Genomic DNA, 13,567 nt, shown 5'->3' on the forward strand with positions numbered 1-13,567 from the left:
AACATAGATTTTTACCATTTTCGTTTTAAAAATATAAGTACCTACCTACCTTAAACCGTATCTTTTATTTAACAACTTTACATTTAATTCAAATTTGATATTTAATTGGTAAGCCTCGCTCATAGCTGAGTACTAATTTACAGTACAATTTCGATTGGTTGGTTCATTCAATTAAGTGTTTAAAAGTTTCCAACACTTCAATTTTAATCTACAGAAGGGGTAATTTTGTGTATCATCATTGGAGATGTAAATTAATTTATCGGCCATTGTCTTATTCCTTTAGATCCCTGCGAATAATCTCTTACTGTCTTTGTACAAATATGTGAAAATTAAGTAATTTTTTTCTAGAAAGTCAAAAAAAACTCCCTTTTATTTTCTTGTCCGCGGACAATTGTAGTTGTGTTATTTACAGGGCTGTGTTGAAAATTATACACAAGAAGTGTGGAAAGACGCGGGAACTAGAACTTTTCTTATTTTACATCATCAGGTAATTTTATGTAGGATATGATAGAACAGAAATTTTATGTTTGCTTATATATGAGAAAAAATAGACTAAAACCATCCCAAGAGCTCTATAAGGCTTCCCTAAAATGGAAAACTTACAGTACAATACTACGCCTCTAGATGGATCTCTTGGCACTTGAGGGAAGGGGTGGGGGGTTGAAGTCTTTCCTTCATTTTTAATTTTACTTTTAAAAATAAAGTGAAAATAATTTTTGTGAGGGGGGGGGGGGTGGATTTTTTCAGGGGCAATACATCTTGTGATGGTGGCGGATCCTTATTACATAATAATAATAAACCTTTACTGGACATATGAGAAGCTTCACTGAAAAGAAGAACCATATCGGTCAAGCATTTGGCGAGATTTTAAGCAATAGACATCGCCTAACATAAATAATTTGTATATTGAATATTTTAGAGTTCTGGTTCTGTGAAACGATGCGAGGAGGTGCAAATGGAGGGGCTAAAATTCAAGCTACTTGTCAGACTTCTCCCGGGAGAAAATATTCTTACTTTTGACTTTCTTGGTATTAAAGTAAGTTAAACTTAATTTTTCTTTTTGTAATTAATGACAGAGATATTCTAAAGGGATAAGACAGCGGCAAATAAATTGATGTACATTCCCCATGATGACACACAAATTACCCTTTCTGTAGATTAAAATTAGTGGTTGAATCTTTAGGACACTCATCTAATTTTGGTGTGTGTGTGTGTGTGTAGCCATTTCATCGGTCTGGTTCAGGGTTGCCATCTAGCTGTAGAAATCTTGCTACTTTTCTCGGTTTTTTCCAAAGGTCGATAGGATTCAGATCTGTAGGGTTGGAGTTGCAGTTGAAAAGGTGGGGGACATCATGAGGGGAAACTTGACAAGCTGGGCATTTGTTGTCAATTTCTTCGTTGATACGGTGATTGTAGTCATTCACTTTAGTGCTAAAACCAGATCTGAGTTGGGACAGAGAACAGCGGGCCTTTCTAGTTAATGTGTTCTCTGATTTACTAATTTCTGGGGGTTTGAAGTTGAGGACTCTGTTGTTCTTATATTTGCTTTTAACAGTTGCAACGGTTTTTGTGTGCAGAGATTTAAGGCCTCTTTTTAACTCTGGTTTATTTGTAATAGGAGTAATGCGTCTAATTTCGTTTTTATATTGAAGGGCAGTTTTTTTCATCTGTCTTGGGTCTGGGGGGCGATCCAGGTGTTTCTGTCCAGGGTGGCCAGGTAAGTGTGAAGCGAGCAGGAATTGTTTGGTAATAAGCTGAGCATGGGGTTGTAGGGGTAGAACCTTTGTTTCTTGATGGAGATGATCTATGCTGGACATTTTTAAGCAGCCAGTAGCTATCCTAAGAGCTTGATTTTGGATAGTTTGTAAATTTTGCCATTGACTAGGGCTAATTATAGAGCTCCAGATGGGACACCCATATTCTAAGACACTTCTGCCAATAGATTTATAGGTGTTGACTAGGGTTTCTTTATCCTGTCCCCAGTCTGATCCAGCCAGGCATTTCAGGATATTAATCTTTGGTTTAGCATTATTAATGGAAGACTGAGTGTGATGACAAAATTTATGGAGCGAGTCAAATACTACTCCTAATAACTTTGGCTTGTTTTCAAGGGAGATTAAATTATTTCTAAGAAAGACTTGAGGGTGTATTTTGTAATCTTTGGTATCGGGTGAGAAAAGAGTGACTGTAGATTTTTCTGGAGAAACCAGGAGTTCTCTTTCATCCAGAAAATCAAGTAGTTTATCCAGGTATGCATTTATCTTGATGGTTAAAGCCTGGATATCAACGCCAGAAGTGTATATGGAGATATCATCGGCATATTGGATAATGTAGATATCTTCTGGTGGGTCAGGAATATTTGCAAGGTAAAAGCAAAAAAGAAGGGGGGAGGTAACTGCCCCTTGAGGTACACCTGTGCGGACATTCCTGGATGTTGATAGTTTATTTCTAAACTGTACTTTAGATTGTCTACCTCTCAGGTAAAAATTTAACCATCTTTTAAGGTGTGGTGGAAGGTCAGAATCATTAAGTCCTTTCAAAAGCTTATTGTGATTTACCATATCAAATGCTTTTGAAAGGTCAAGTTGCACGAGCAGAGTTCTGTCAGGGGGTAGATTCTGATTAAAACCTTTACATACATGTTCGTTGAAATCATGTAGAGCTGTGATGGTAGAGTGGTTTTTCCGAAAACCATGTTGAAAAGTTGGAACTTTAAGATGGTTATCCAAGGTTGGAAGCACAAGGCGCTCAAGTATCTTGATTGCAGGACAGAGGATGGACACAGGTCTGTAGGATTTAGAGTCAGAAGGATCTTTGCCAGGTTTTAAAAGTGGGAAGATTATTGATTGTTTCCAAATTGCTGGTATTTTGCTGGAATTTATGGAAAGGTTGAATATTTTGGTTAGAAAAGAAATACCTTTATTTCCCAGGTGTTTAAGGTGTAAATTGGTGATGTTATCAGGACCTATGGCTTTTGATGCTTTACTTTTCTTTATAGCTTCTTTAGTTTCGTCATCAGTGTGAGCATGTTGGTTATCAATGTTGTTTTTCCTGATGTTATGTGTGATGATTCTGCTTTCTCTGGAACTTTTGTGATGAACTACAGCTGAATATTGTTTGTTGAAATTATTTGCAATTTTTACAGGACAGGAAATATATTTGCCTTTAAATTTGATTGGTCTATTGCCAGTGCTAGCAGATTTGCCGTTTAATCTTTTAATTAGTTTGAAAAGTTTGGAAGAGCTAGGCCTAATTTCTTCCACAGTTTTTCGCCATTTTTCTTTTTTGTGATCAAAAATCAAAGAGCTAATTTCATTATTTAGACGTTTTATATCTTCAGAAGTAGGATCTGTGGATCTTAGATTATCCCTGGCCTCCATTTTTCTTGCAGCCTCAGTAGGAATCTTAGGGTAGACCTCTTTGATTCTTCCCTTTGGAATGCAGAATTTGGAGACTTTGTTGACTATTTTTCTGAAAACTTTTTCAGCTTGATAAACATCATTAGGTTCCGGTTGTTTAGAGAATTCTTCTTCTGTGAATTTAGTTAAGTCATCCCATTTGGCTTTGTTAAAGTTGACAAAGGTTTTCTTTTCACTGTAGGATTTATCAATTGTGGCGGTAATGGTGATAATAATAGGAAGATGGTCTGAACTGAAAGTTGTAGAAGTGTCCCATTCTGTAGCTGGTAGAAGGGTGTAGCTAGCAAGAGAGATGTCTGGAGATGTAGGTTGGCCATTAGAAGGCACTCTTGTAGCTTTTTCAGTGTTAAGTACTCCAAAGTTAGAATTTCCAATCTCTTCAGCAAACAAGCTTCCTCTGGCATCTTGAAGAGAGGAGTGCCAGAGAGCGTCGTGGGCGTTAAAATCTCCTAGTATAAGAGCGTCAGAGTTGGTAAAATATTTATCTATGCTTGGAATATAACCTTGGGTACAGCTGCCAATTGGAGGGATGTAAATGTTTGCAATTGTCAGATTTGAAATTTTAATGGCTTGGAATTCAATATGAGGATCTTGAATATCTGGTAGCTCTTGGAATTTGATGCTATTGTGGATAAGAAATGCCACACCTCCACCAGCATCCCTTGTTCTGTCTTTTCTAATTAAAGTGTAGTTGCCAATGTTGTTAATTTGTGTATCTTCATTTAATTTAGTTTCTTGAAATGCAGCGATTTTTATGTTTTTCTTCTTCATCCAGTTAATTATTTCTATGATTTTATTACGAAGTCCATTGCAGTTGAATTGAAGTATTTTAATATTTTCAGTGACAGGTACAGAGGTTGTTGTTGGATTTATGCATTTTGGACAGCACCAGGTGTTCTTATTGTATTCTCGTAAGTTGACAATTTGGCTACAGTTATTCTGTTTCCTGATATGACACCAAGCCTTGCATTTTGAACAAAGGGCAGATTTTGTTGACCAGTTTACTTTAAGGTTGCATACGGGACAGATGTTAGGATTAAAAGGTCCAGGATTAGGTTCTACTCCGGCCATAAGAAGAAGTAGTTGGATTAGACTAGCAGGTAGGGAGGTAAGCGAGAAAAAACTTCATAAGTAACAGTAATGAAGGCTTGATGGCATCTCCTGATGTAGATGATGAAGTGGAGTGGACGAAGAACTTTGCAACCTCTGATGTTCTGAAGTTGGTAGATGCACCGCGGACAGGCTTCTTCTCGGCATCCATCTAATTTTGGTTGATTCATTCAGTTGAGTTTTCAAACGTTTCAGCTACTAATTTTAATCTACAGAAGGGTTAAGTTTGTGTATCATCATTGTTGGATGTACATAAATCTATCGGCCATTGTCTTATCCCTTTAGATCCCTGCGATTTTTATTAGATTTTCAGTTTATATATATCTATCTGTCTATATTCCTATTTAGGATAGCCTTCACGTATGGTATTCCGAGCCAACGAATGAACACACAGTAAGATTGGTTTATGTCATTCCCTCTGATCATGATGGTAAATTTCAAGGTGGGTGTTTACTTTTAGTTGGTAGTTAAGCCAAGGGTGTTAAATTCCTTAACCCTTACCGCCCCCCCCCCCCACCCCCCATTTATTATCTCGGCTCATATTAGAGCTAGAGGGCTAAAAAATGTACATGACCCCTGTTTGATAATGAATTACCCCTTTTGTAATTATTATAAGTGGTTGAAACTTGAAACGTTTGACATTTAACTTATTGAACCAACCAATCACCACATTATATAACTAGCGTCTACGCCCCTAGAGGCCTCTAGGGGCACTTGAGGAGGGGGGAATTTAATTGGATAACCCAATTTCTTAATTTAGATTTTCAAAGAAAAAGTAATAAAAAATTTTGGGGGGGGGGGGTTATTTTTTCTAGAGGCGAATTCTCTTGGGAGGGTGGTGGTACCCTCCCCCAAAATAGTTATAAACCTTGACATATGAGAAGCTACCCTGTTAAGGAGAACCTGGTCGGTTCAGCGGTTAGCAAGATCCTTTGTTACAAACAGACAAACAAACAGACAGACAGACATCGTTCTACTTTGTATTATAGATATACATTCCGAAAGTTGTTAATCTATCAAATAAGAAAATTTTATTATAAAACTTGGGGACTAGTGTGATAAACAGCCCAATATCACCTCCCTCGCTTGATTTATAGTATTGTCAACTTTGTATTTTGCGGAATTTCGTATAATATTTATTTTCTTTTGTAGGCCCCGAGAACAGTGATTGTTCTGTGGAATCTGCTCAACAAAGAATTTTATTGGCTGGGGAATTACTTCAGGTATTTACATTAACATAAAAGGTTAAAAATCGACATGTTTAAAATGGATATACGGACATTCTTAAAACGATTAGAGAGTTGCTACGCGTTCTAAATCGCAAATAACTACTACATGAACCACCCTGCAAAGTTTAAAATCGATAGGACAATTCTAACATGTCTTAATTAACGAAAAGAGCTAACTGTTACGTACGGACCGACCCTAATTATAGAAAAGTTCATGAGTTTTAGAACACTAGTGAACTTAACGAACAGGCTATAATCTAATATTATTCTTTTAAGACCGTGGTAGCAGAGAGCTTATGGGATGAAGGCTTTGGAAGAAAATCTTTTAATCTCGAGCACGATGTTCATATCTTACACTCGAAACTAAGGTAGGGCCGGTAACCTGCGACCGTGGCTCACCCAACACGAAGCGCATCTGCTCGTTGTTAGAAAGGTGATAGCCGATAGGTTCGAATCTCGGCTCAACACCACGTCATAACTAAAGGCGTTACAAAATTTTCCTACTGCTTCTTTGTCAGATGCGCGCGTTACATTAATAGTTAGAGTAGAGGGAATACCTTGGCCCAAAACGGGCGCTACACATCACCATGCACAGTTACTACTTCCAGCTAAAGGTCGTGTAATCCTAGAGTTGGTTGGATGATGGGTGTTACTGCTCGTCGTTATACTACTGAGAAGAGCTATTTTACACAAAACTATTTCACTTTTTAAAAATATTTCCCAGCATGGCCTCGAAACAGATTAATATCCACTGGATTAGAACCGGTCCTCTTTCCTACCGGAAAATTATGTATTGTATCGTATTACAGACAATTTTTCCACGAATATTAAAATTATACCCTTAGAATTAATACCTACCAGTTTTGATTTTAATATCTGCAGAAAGCTGTCTATAATACGATGCCATAAATATTATTTTCTTAAGTACTGAAGAATGTTGGACTGCAGATAAAGAGAGTTTATGGGAAGATATTGGAAGAGAAATAATGCAGTCACAGTTTAAGCATAAAAAGGTAGGTAATAAATTAATTTTTATTTAATAGCCAGCAACAGGATGTTTGTCTGTGTAACGAAGGATCTCGCCAACCGCTCAACCAATATTATTTTTTTTTGCATTTAAGCTTCTTATAGTTCCAGGGAGGGTACCAAGAAAATCACATCTGAAAAAATAACCCCTCCCCGATGTTAATTATTAGAAAGTAGAGGCCTCTAGGGGCACTTACATTATATTTGTCCATCTAAATAGCCAAGATAATGTGTTCTTGACGTTTACAAGATATTTTTTGTTACACATACAGACGAACATCCTGTTCTGTTACTGAAATATGTTGGAACATAAAAAAAATATTTACTGTAACATTTTTAACGTCTTTCTTTCCTACATTTTTTATTTAATTAGTTACCTACATTTTGTTTGTTTTAGTGTAAATATCTGGCCTTCTTGTGTTGTACCAAGTACGTGAACCCAAACAAGATAGAACCCTTTTCATTTGCTCAAGTTCTTAAGATGACCAAGGTAAAGCTTCCAGGGATCTGAAGGGATAAACAATGGCCGATAAATTGATTTTTTTCCCCATTGATGATACATGAAATTATCCCTTCTGTAGATTGAAATTAGTGGTTGAAATGTTTAGACATTTTACTTAATGAACAAACCAATTAGAATTTAACAAAGTCCCCAAAGTTGTAAAGCCAAATAAACGTTATTATATTAGGTACGTGTGGGACCAGTGAAATGCAATTGCACAGCCCATTGTCCCCTCCCTCTCTTTTAAGCTACAGTAATAGTTGTTTGTGGGGTTGGAAACAGAACCATAATTTTCACACGTAGCGCAGCAACGATGAAAATTAGGTTTACTTTTCTACAATTTTTTTTAATATTATTTAATTTATTTAAAAGCCTGTAGAAAAATACTAGGCTAGGAGTCCTTTTGGGTATTTGAGACGCCAAAAATCAAATCAAGTGTCTAATACTCCATCCTAGGTACTAAATAAATGTATAAATAAAATTGTTAATTTGTTTTAGGGATATGTAGCCTTGGGAGGAGGTGGGTTGGGTCTTTTTGGGACAGCTTCACTTTGGACCTGGCCAACACATCTCACGAAAGTTCAAACCAGGTAAATTTTGTATCAACAACCCTTGTTCATATGTGACTCTCCCTACCCCTAACCCTTCTTATTTAAAAAAAAAAATATAGAGGGTGGGGGGATAATTTTTTTTGATATCACTTCTGGATATACACTTTCGGTGCTCAAACCCTTTTGGCTCCATCCTGTACCCAATAAAAACTAACTTTACCTGACCTGAGATTATTGTCATTGTCAGTTAATCGTTAGAATGAAACATAAACGCTATATAATACATGTATTATGGTGGTTTTATGCTATTTTTCCTATTCCCCTGTTCCATTAAAGCAAAAGGTGCAAAGTAGCTTTTATAAGCCTGAACTATTGCCTAATGCTTGAGATGGAATGAAGGTATAATTATGAAAACTTTAGCTTTAATTTGCTTTTAACTCCAAATGTTGGGAATTTGCGTTAATAATGGACAAAATCAACCCCTATTTTTATTATTATTAGGCTATTGGACGAGCAAAGGATTGATTCTCGAACTCTAATGGATGACTCTGCCTACAGGGGAACCGTTGGTGGTATGTTTGCCACTAGCCTAGGTAGGTCATTTTTTTACAGTATCGCTTCGAATTCGAGAAATAACTATTACTGTTTTAAAATTGTAATTTTTGCTGAGGAATTTCATTTTGGTTCTGACTGATAGTTATTTTGCTTTAATCCTTCATATATAAGTGTAACATGATGATGTTTTAGTGTTTGTCTGTTAATACCGAAAGATCTTTGTAATTATCACTTGAGATGGCGGTTTTCGGCGAAAGTGACGTTTACGTCGCTGTTCTTTTACAGATTCAAATTGTACCTACTAAATTTTCACATAAAGTTCCTGTTGAGCATTGAGGGGGGGAGGGGGGGGGGGGAAGTATCATTGCTCAATGATAACGTCGAATTTTCTTTTCAGGGTCTGTGCTTCATGAATTGGGACATTGTTTTGACTTGGGGCACGCCCCAACGGGAGTCATGGCGAGAGGTTTTGATGATCTGGATCTGTATCTTACACTATGCTCAAGGTAATACATGTGTGTGTGTGTGTGTGTGTGTGTACTAGAGTCATAGCCAGAGGTTTTGATGATCTGGATCTGTATCTTACACTATGCTCAAGGTAATTCCTGTGTGTGTGTGTGTGTGTACTAGAGTCATAGCCAAAGGTTTTGATGATCTGGATCTGTATCTTACACTATGCTCAAGGTAATACATTTGTGTGTGTGTGTGTGTGTGTGTACTAGAGTCATAGCCAGAGGTTTTGATGATCTGGATCTGTATCTTACACTATGCTCAAGGTAATACATGTGTGTGTGTGTGTGTGTGTGTGTACTAGAGTCATAGCCAGAGGTTTTGATGATCTGGATCTGTATCTTACACTATGCTCAAGGTAATTCTTGTGTGTGTGTGTGTGTGTACTAGAGTCATAGCCAAAGGTTTTGATGATCTGGATCTGTATCTTACACTATGCTCAAGGTAATACATTTGTGTGTGTGTGTGTGTGTGTGTGTGTGTACTAGAGTCATAGCCAGAGGTTTTGATGATCTGGATCTGTATCTTACACTATGCTCAAGGTAATACATGTGTGTGTGTGTGTGTGTACTAGAGTCATAGCCAGAGGTTTTGATGATCTGGATCTGTATCTTACACTATGCTCAAGGTAATTCTTGTGTGTGTGTGTGTGTGTACTAGAGTCATAGCCAAAGGTTTTGATGATCTGGATCTGTATCTTACACTATGCTCAAGGTAATACATGTGTGTGTGTGTGTGTGTGTACTAGAGTCATAGCCAGAGGTTTTGATGATCTGGATCTGTATCTTACACTATGCTCAAGGTAATACATGTGTGTGTGTGTGTGTGTGTGTGTGTGTGTGTGTACTAGAGTCATAGCCAGAGGTTTTGATGATCTGGATCTGTATCTTACACTATGCTCAAGGTAATACATGTGTGTGTGTGTGTGTGTGTACTAGAGTCATAGCCAGAGGTTTTGATGATCTGGATCTGTATCTTACACTATGCTCAAGGTAATTCTTGTGTGTGTGTGTGTGTGTGTGTACTAGAGTCATAGCCAGAGGTTTTGATGATCTGGATCTGTATCTTACACTATGCTCAAGGTAATCCCTGTGTGTGTGTGTGTGTGTGTGTGTGTGTACTAGAGTCATAGCCAAAGGTTTTGATGATCTGGATCTGTATCTTACACTATGCTCAAGGTAATACACATGTGTGTGTGTGTACTAGAGTCATAGCCAGAGGTTTTGATGATCTGGATCTGTATCTTACACTATGCTCAAGGTAATACTTGTGTGTGTGTATCAGGGATATCGGATAGGAAACCTGGCCATAAATTAGGTCTCGGCCTGGTTTTGAAAGGGATCATGCAACTTTTACCATTTGCCTAATTTAATGACCTTACTGGCGGACGGCTCATATTGGCTACCGCTCTAAACCAATAGTGTTCAGAAATCACAGATGGCGGAAATTTTAGAAGCAGACAATTCTAGAAAAAATAATGATTTCGTCTGCTACGAAAAAATAAATATAAATGGTGTTAGATCACATTAGTTTAATTATTAAATCTGCTTAGAGTTAAACATTAAAAAAAAACCATATAGAAAAAACAAAAATAACGGGATTATTTTTTTGGAAAGAAGGTAGCTACGAATTTTCATTTGGTAGTTTATGAATTAGATGTTGTATTTTGAATTTTAAAAATTTAGTACGGAATTGATACAACACCTTAACCCTAATTTTTGTACAATACAACACAGTACAGATATATCATTACATTATACAGGGTGTCCCTCGTAAACTGGTTTTTTTGAAACGCTTATTACTCCCTTAATATTTGAGCTATCTTCGTAAAATAAAAAGTATTTGACAGCCTGCTACTGACCATTTTATGGGGTAATGATGAAAAATCCACAAAATAAACAGGAAAAAATCTACGAGTTATTACATAAGAGGCTAATTTTATTGAATTTAGACTAACCCACAAGAAAATATTTGCTTTGTGAACTTTAAGATTAGCTAGGGTTCAAACGGCTGGTCGCTCAGACTTTCTAAGCACAAAAATGGAATAGGCTTGACATGGCATATCAGAAATTCTCAATATTCAAGAATCTGAAGTGTAAAGAAGTGAACAATACGTAAAAATAGGCATAATATTGATCTTTTTTGTTAATTTTTCATGTGAGTTCGCTTCAAATGCACACAAGAACCTGAAATATACCAGACTTTTTAATTATACTACAATGCCAGTTCTTATAATGTCTGGAGTAAGTCTTTGTGATCCACCGTTTGACCACCAGCTGCTTTAAAAGTTAACTAAGGCATATTTTTCTTGTGGATTAGTCTTATATTCACTAAAATCAGCCTGTTATGTATTACCTTGTAGATTTTTTTCTGTTAACTTTGCGGATTTTTCATCACTATATCATTAAATGGTCAGTAGTAGGCTGTCAAATACTTTTTATTTTACTAAGATAGCTTAAATAGTAAGGGAGTAATAAGCGTTTCAAAAAAACCAGTTTACGAGGGACACCCTGTAGTATCCAAAGAACTTGATAGAATGTTACCCAAGTGCATATTTATTTATTTATTTTGAATTTTAATTAGCAATGAAATTTTCAAATAAAATTTTTACTCATTAATAAAAATGCAAATAATACAAACTAAAATCTGTCTGAGGGAAACCCAACGATAGCTTTCTGACAGTTCAAATTACCAAAGTAAAAGATAAAAAATTTGGGAGAGAAAAAACTTCATTTTAACAAAAGCCATTAATATATAGGTTTATAAAAAGTTGTGTTTTTTACTTTAAACTAGCTACCTGAATTTGATTCTATACTTTATCTACACACACACAGACAGCTTTTTCATTAGCGTTTAGGACGAACCACTGCGTCATCCCAAAACTGGTTTATTAGGCCTAGGCTTGAAATAGGCCTGAAATAATATTTTCCTACGTTTCCCATCCCTTATCCCTGGTGTGTATGTGTGTGTGTACTTGAGTCATGGCCAGAGGTTTTAATGATATGGATCTTTATCTTACTCTATGCTCATGGTAATCCTTGTGTTTGTGTGTGTGGACACGTTTGGACACTCAACTTAATTTACCAACCAATAAATATTTTACAGAAGTCCCCAAAGTTGTCAAGCTAACGAATAATAAAACGTTATTATAATACTTGGGGGGACTAAAATGTAATAAATACCCCAAATGTTGTTGTTGTTGTTGTAGCCATGATTCTCTAAAGTTAGGACTCAGATGCACCCGGAGACTGAAAGTGAGAATCCTTTGGCCAATCTTAGATTGGTAAGCTTCGCGCATAGCTGATTGTATTCTATGTTACATTACAAGCTGACCCGCAATTCTCGTGGAAGCTACTCAATTATTACATCACCCTGGCCCAGAGTTTTGGCAGGTGTTTTTTTTATATTAAGCCACCCTAATTAATGGCACTCTCATACGAGGAGCATGGATGAGGGAAAGCATAGTTAGAGCTGCTTGATTTGTAGAATCCTAACTTCCTACAAATCTTCTCCCTTACAACCCTAGGGCATCTTAGGGAAGGTTGCGTGATCATAATCTGACAAATTGCGACAGCATTTGTCAACCAAGTGCAAAGTCTATGTGGGGACTTGAACTCGGTCTCTCCCAACCACAGCGTAGTGCGCTAACCACTACACTATGGGACCCCAAATGTCCCCTCCCTCCCTGCTAAACCCTTTTATATTATTTATGATTACTACAGGAAACCAGTATCCACAGGAAGATCCAGCCTGGTGCCATGTTCTAACTGGAAGCTGAGCCCGGAACCCCCCGCTGACTTCGACCTTATTCTGGACGAGGGCCATGGTAGTCAAGATCCTTCAAGCCCAAGGTTAGTTATTGACAAAGAGATTGGGGACATTGGACTGTAAATTATACTGGTACCTCATTTTTTTTAGGCATTTTCATTTAATTGTTGACTTAACCTTTGAATACCTTAATTTAGCTTTAACTAACGACTGAATTAACTTGGAAAAATATTTGGTAATTCCAACTTTTTTTTCGTGAGTGAAGACAACTTTTTTATCTGCCCCCAAAAATCATTTTAGATTTATTTTGCTTGTTGGCTATACAGTAACATTACTTATTCCTGACATTGATTAAGTCCTAATTGGCTTTTAAACTTATTATTTCTGCTTATTTTAAGATAGGCTAGATTTAGTAAAGGTGGTCTTATTTTTTAATTGAATTAAAAATAAGGGGGATAGGTTAATTTTTCCCCTATGTATCACACTGCGTGGCTATCCAGTACCCTATTTAACCTAACCCCTAATAAACAAACGAAAAACTACCCGTTCCTATATTCAATTTGTTACAAAAAAGGGGTGGGGGTTTCTTTGCCCAACAAGGAACTTTGAGTGAAAGCGCCAAGTTATTTATTTTGATGTAGGTTTACAAGTATCAGACGGACAGAATCAGTATCCAAATATCTGGAAAATTATGCCCGCAGACGATATAAAACTGAAACAAGCCAATCAGGTTATAGTTATTTTTTATTTTATTTAATAATAATAATGTTTTTTTTTGGTATGGCTTCGAAACCGATTAATATTCGCTGGATTAATACGGGTTTACAAGCCATATATAAAAATCTTGTATACCATCGTATTAAAGGCAATTTTCTACGAATATTAGAATGAAAAATT

At 36.6% G+C, this 13,567-nt stretch overlaps 1 protein-coding gene across 6 annotated transcripts in view; it reads left to right on the forward strand.

Moving 5' to 3' along the window:
- The window catches only part of LOC145304636 (uncharacterized), a 71,709-nt gene that overhangs the window by 52,029 nt on the left and 6,113 nt on the right, over nucleotides 1-13,567 (forward strand). For all 6 annotated transcript variants that reach the window (XR_013874148.1, XR_013874146.1, XR_013874147.1 and 3 more), the window contains exons 3-14: nucleotides 413-487; nucleotides 920-1,036; nucleotides 4,878-4,971; nucleotides 5,682-5,752; nucleotides 6,035-6,126; nucleotides 6,684-6,771; nucleotides 7,182-7,274; nucleotides 7,785-7,876; nucleotides 8,339-8,430; nucleotides 8,790-8,898; nucleotides 12,625-12,753; nucleotides 13,312-13,400. Coding sequence is in view for 3 of the 6 variants with exons in the window: in XM_080146565.1 (XP_080002691.1) it covers nucleotides 413-487; nucleotides 920-1,036; nucleotides 4,878-4,971; nucleotides 5,682-5,752; nucleotides 6,035-6,126; nucleotides 6,684-6,771; nucleotides 7,182-7,274; nucleotides 7,785-7,876; nucleotides 8,339-8,430; nucleotides 8,790-8,898; nucleotides 12,625-12,753; nucleotides 13,312-13,400 (1,141 nt within the window). In the remaining 3 variants the exon portion in view is untranslated. The remainder of the gene's footprint in view (nucleotides 1-412; nucleotides 488-919; nucleotides 1,037-4,877; nucleotides 4,972-5,681; nucleotides 5,753-6,034; nucleotides 6,127-6,683; nucleotides 6,772-7,181; nucleotides 7,275-7,784; nucleotides 7,877-8,338; nucleotides 8,431-8,789; nucleotides 8,899-12,624; nucleotides 12,754-13,311; nucleotides 13,401-13,567) is intronic.

Source organism: Acartia tonsa, chromosome 13 (assembly GCF_053477335.1).
Source record: "Acartia tonsa isolate MP-2025a chromosome 13, ASM5347733v1, whole genome shotgun sequence".
Lineage (NCBI taxonomy): Eukaryota > Metazoa > Arthropoda > Copepoda > Calanoida > Acartiidae > Acartia > Acartia tonsa.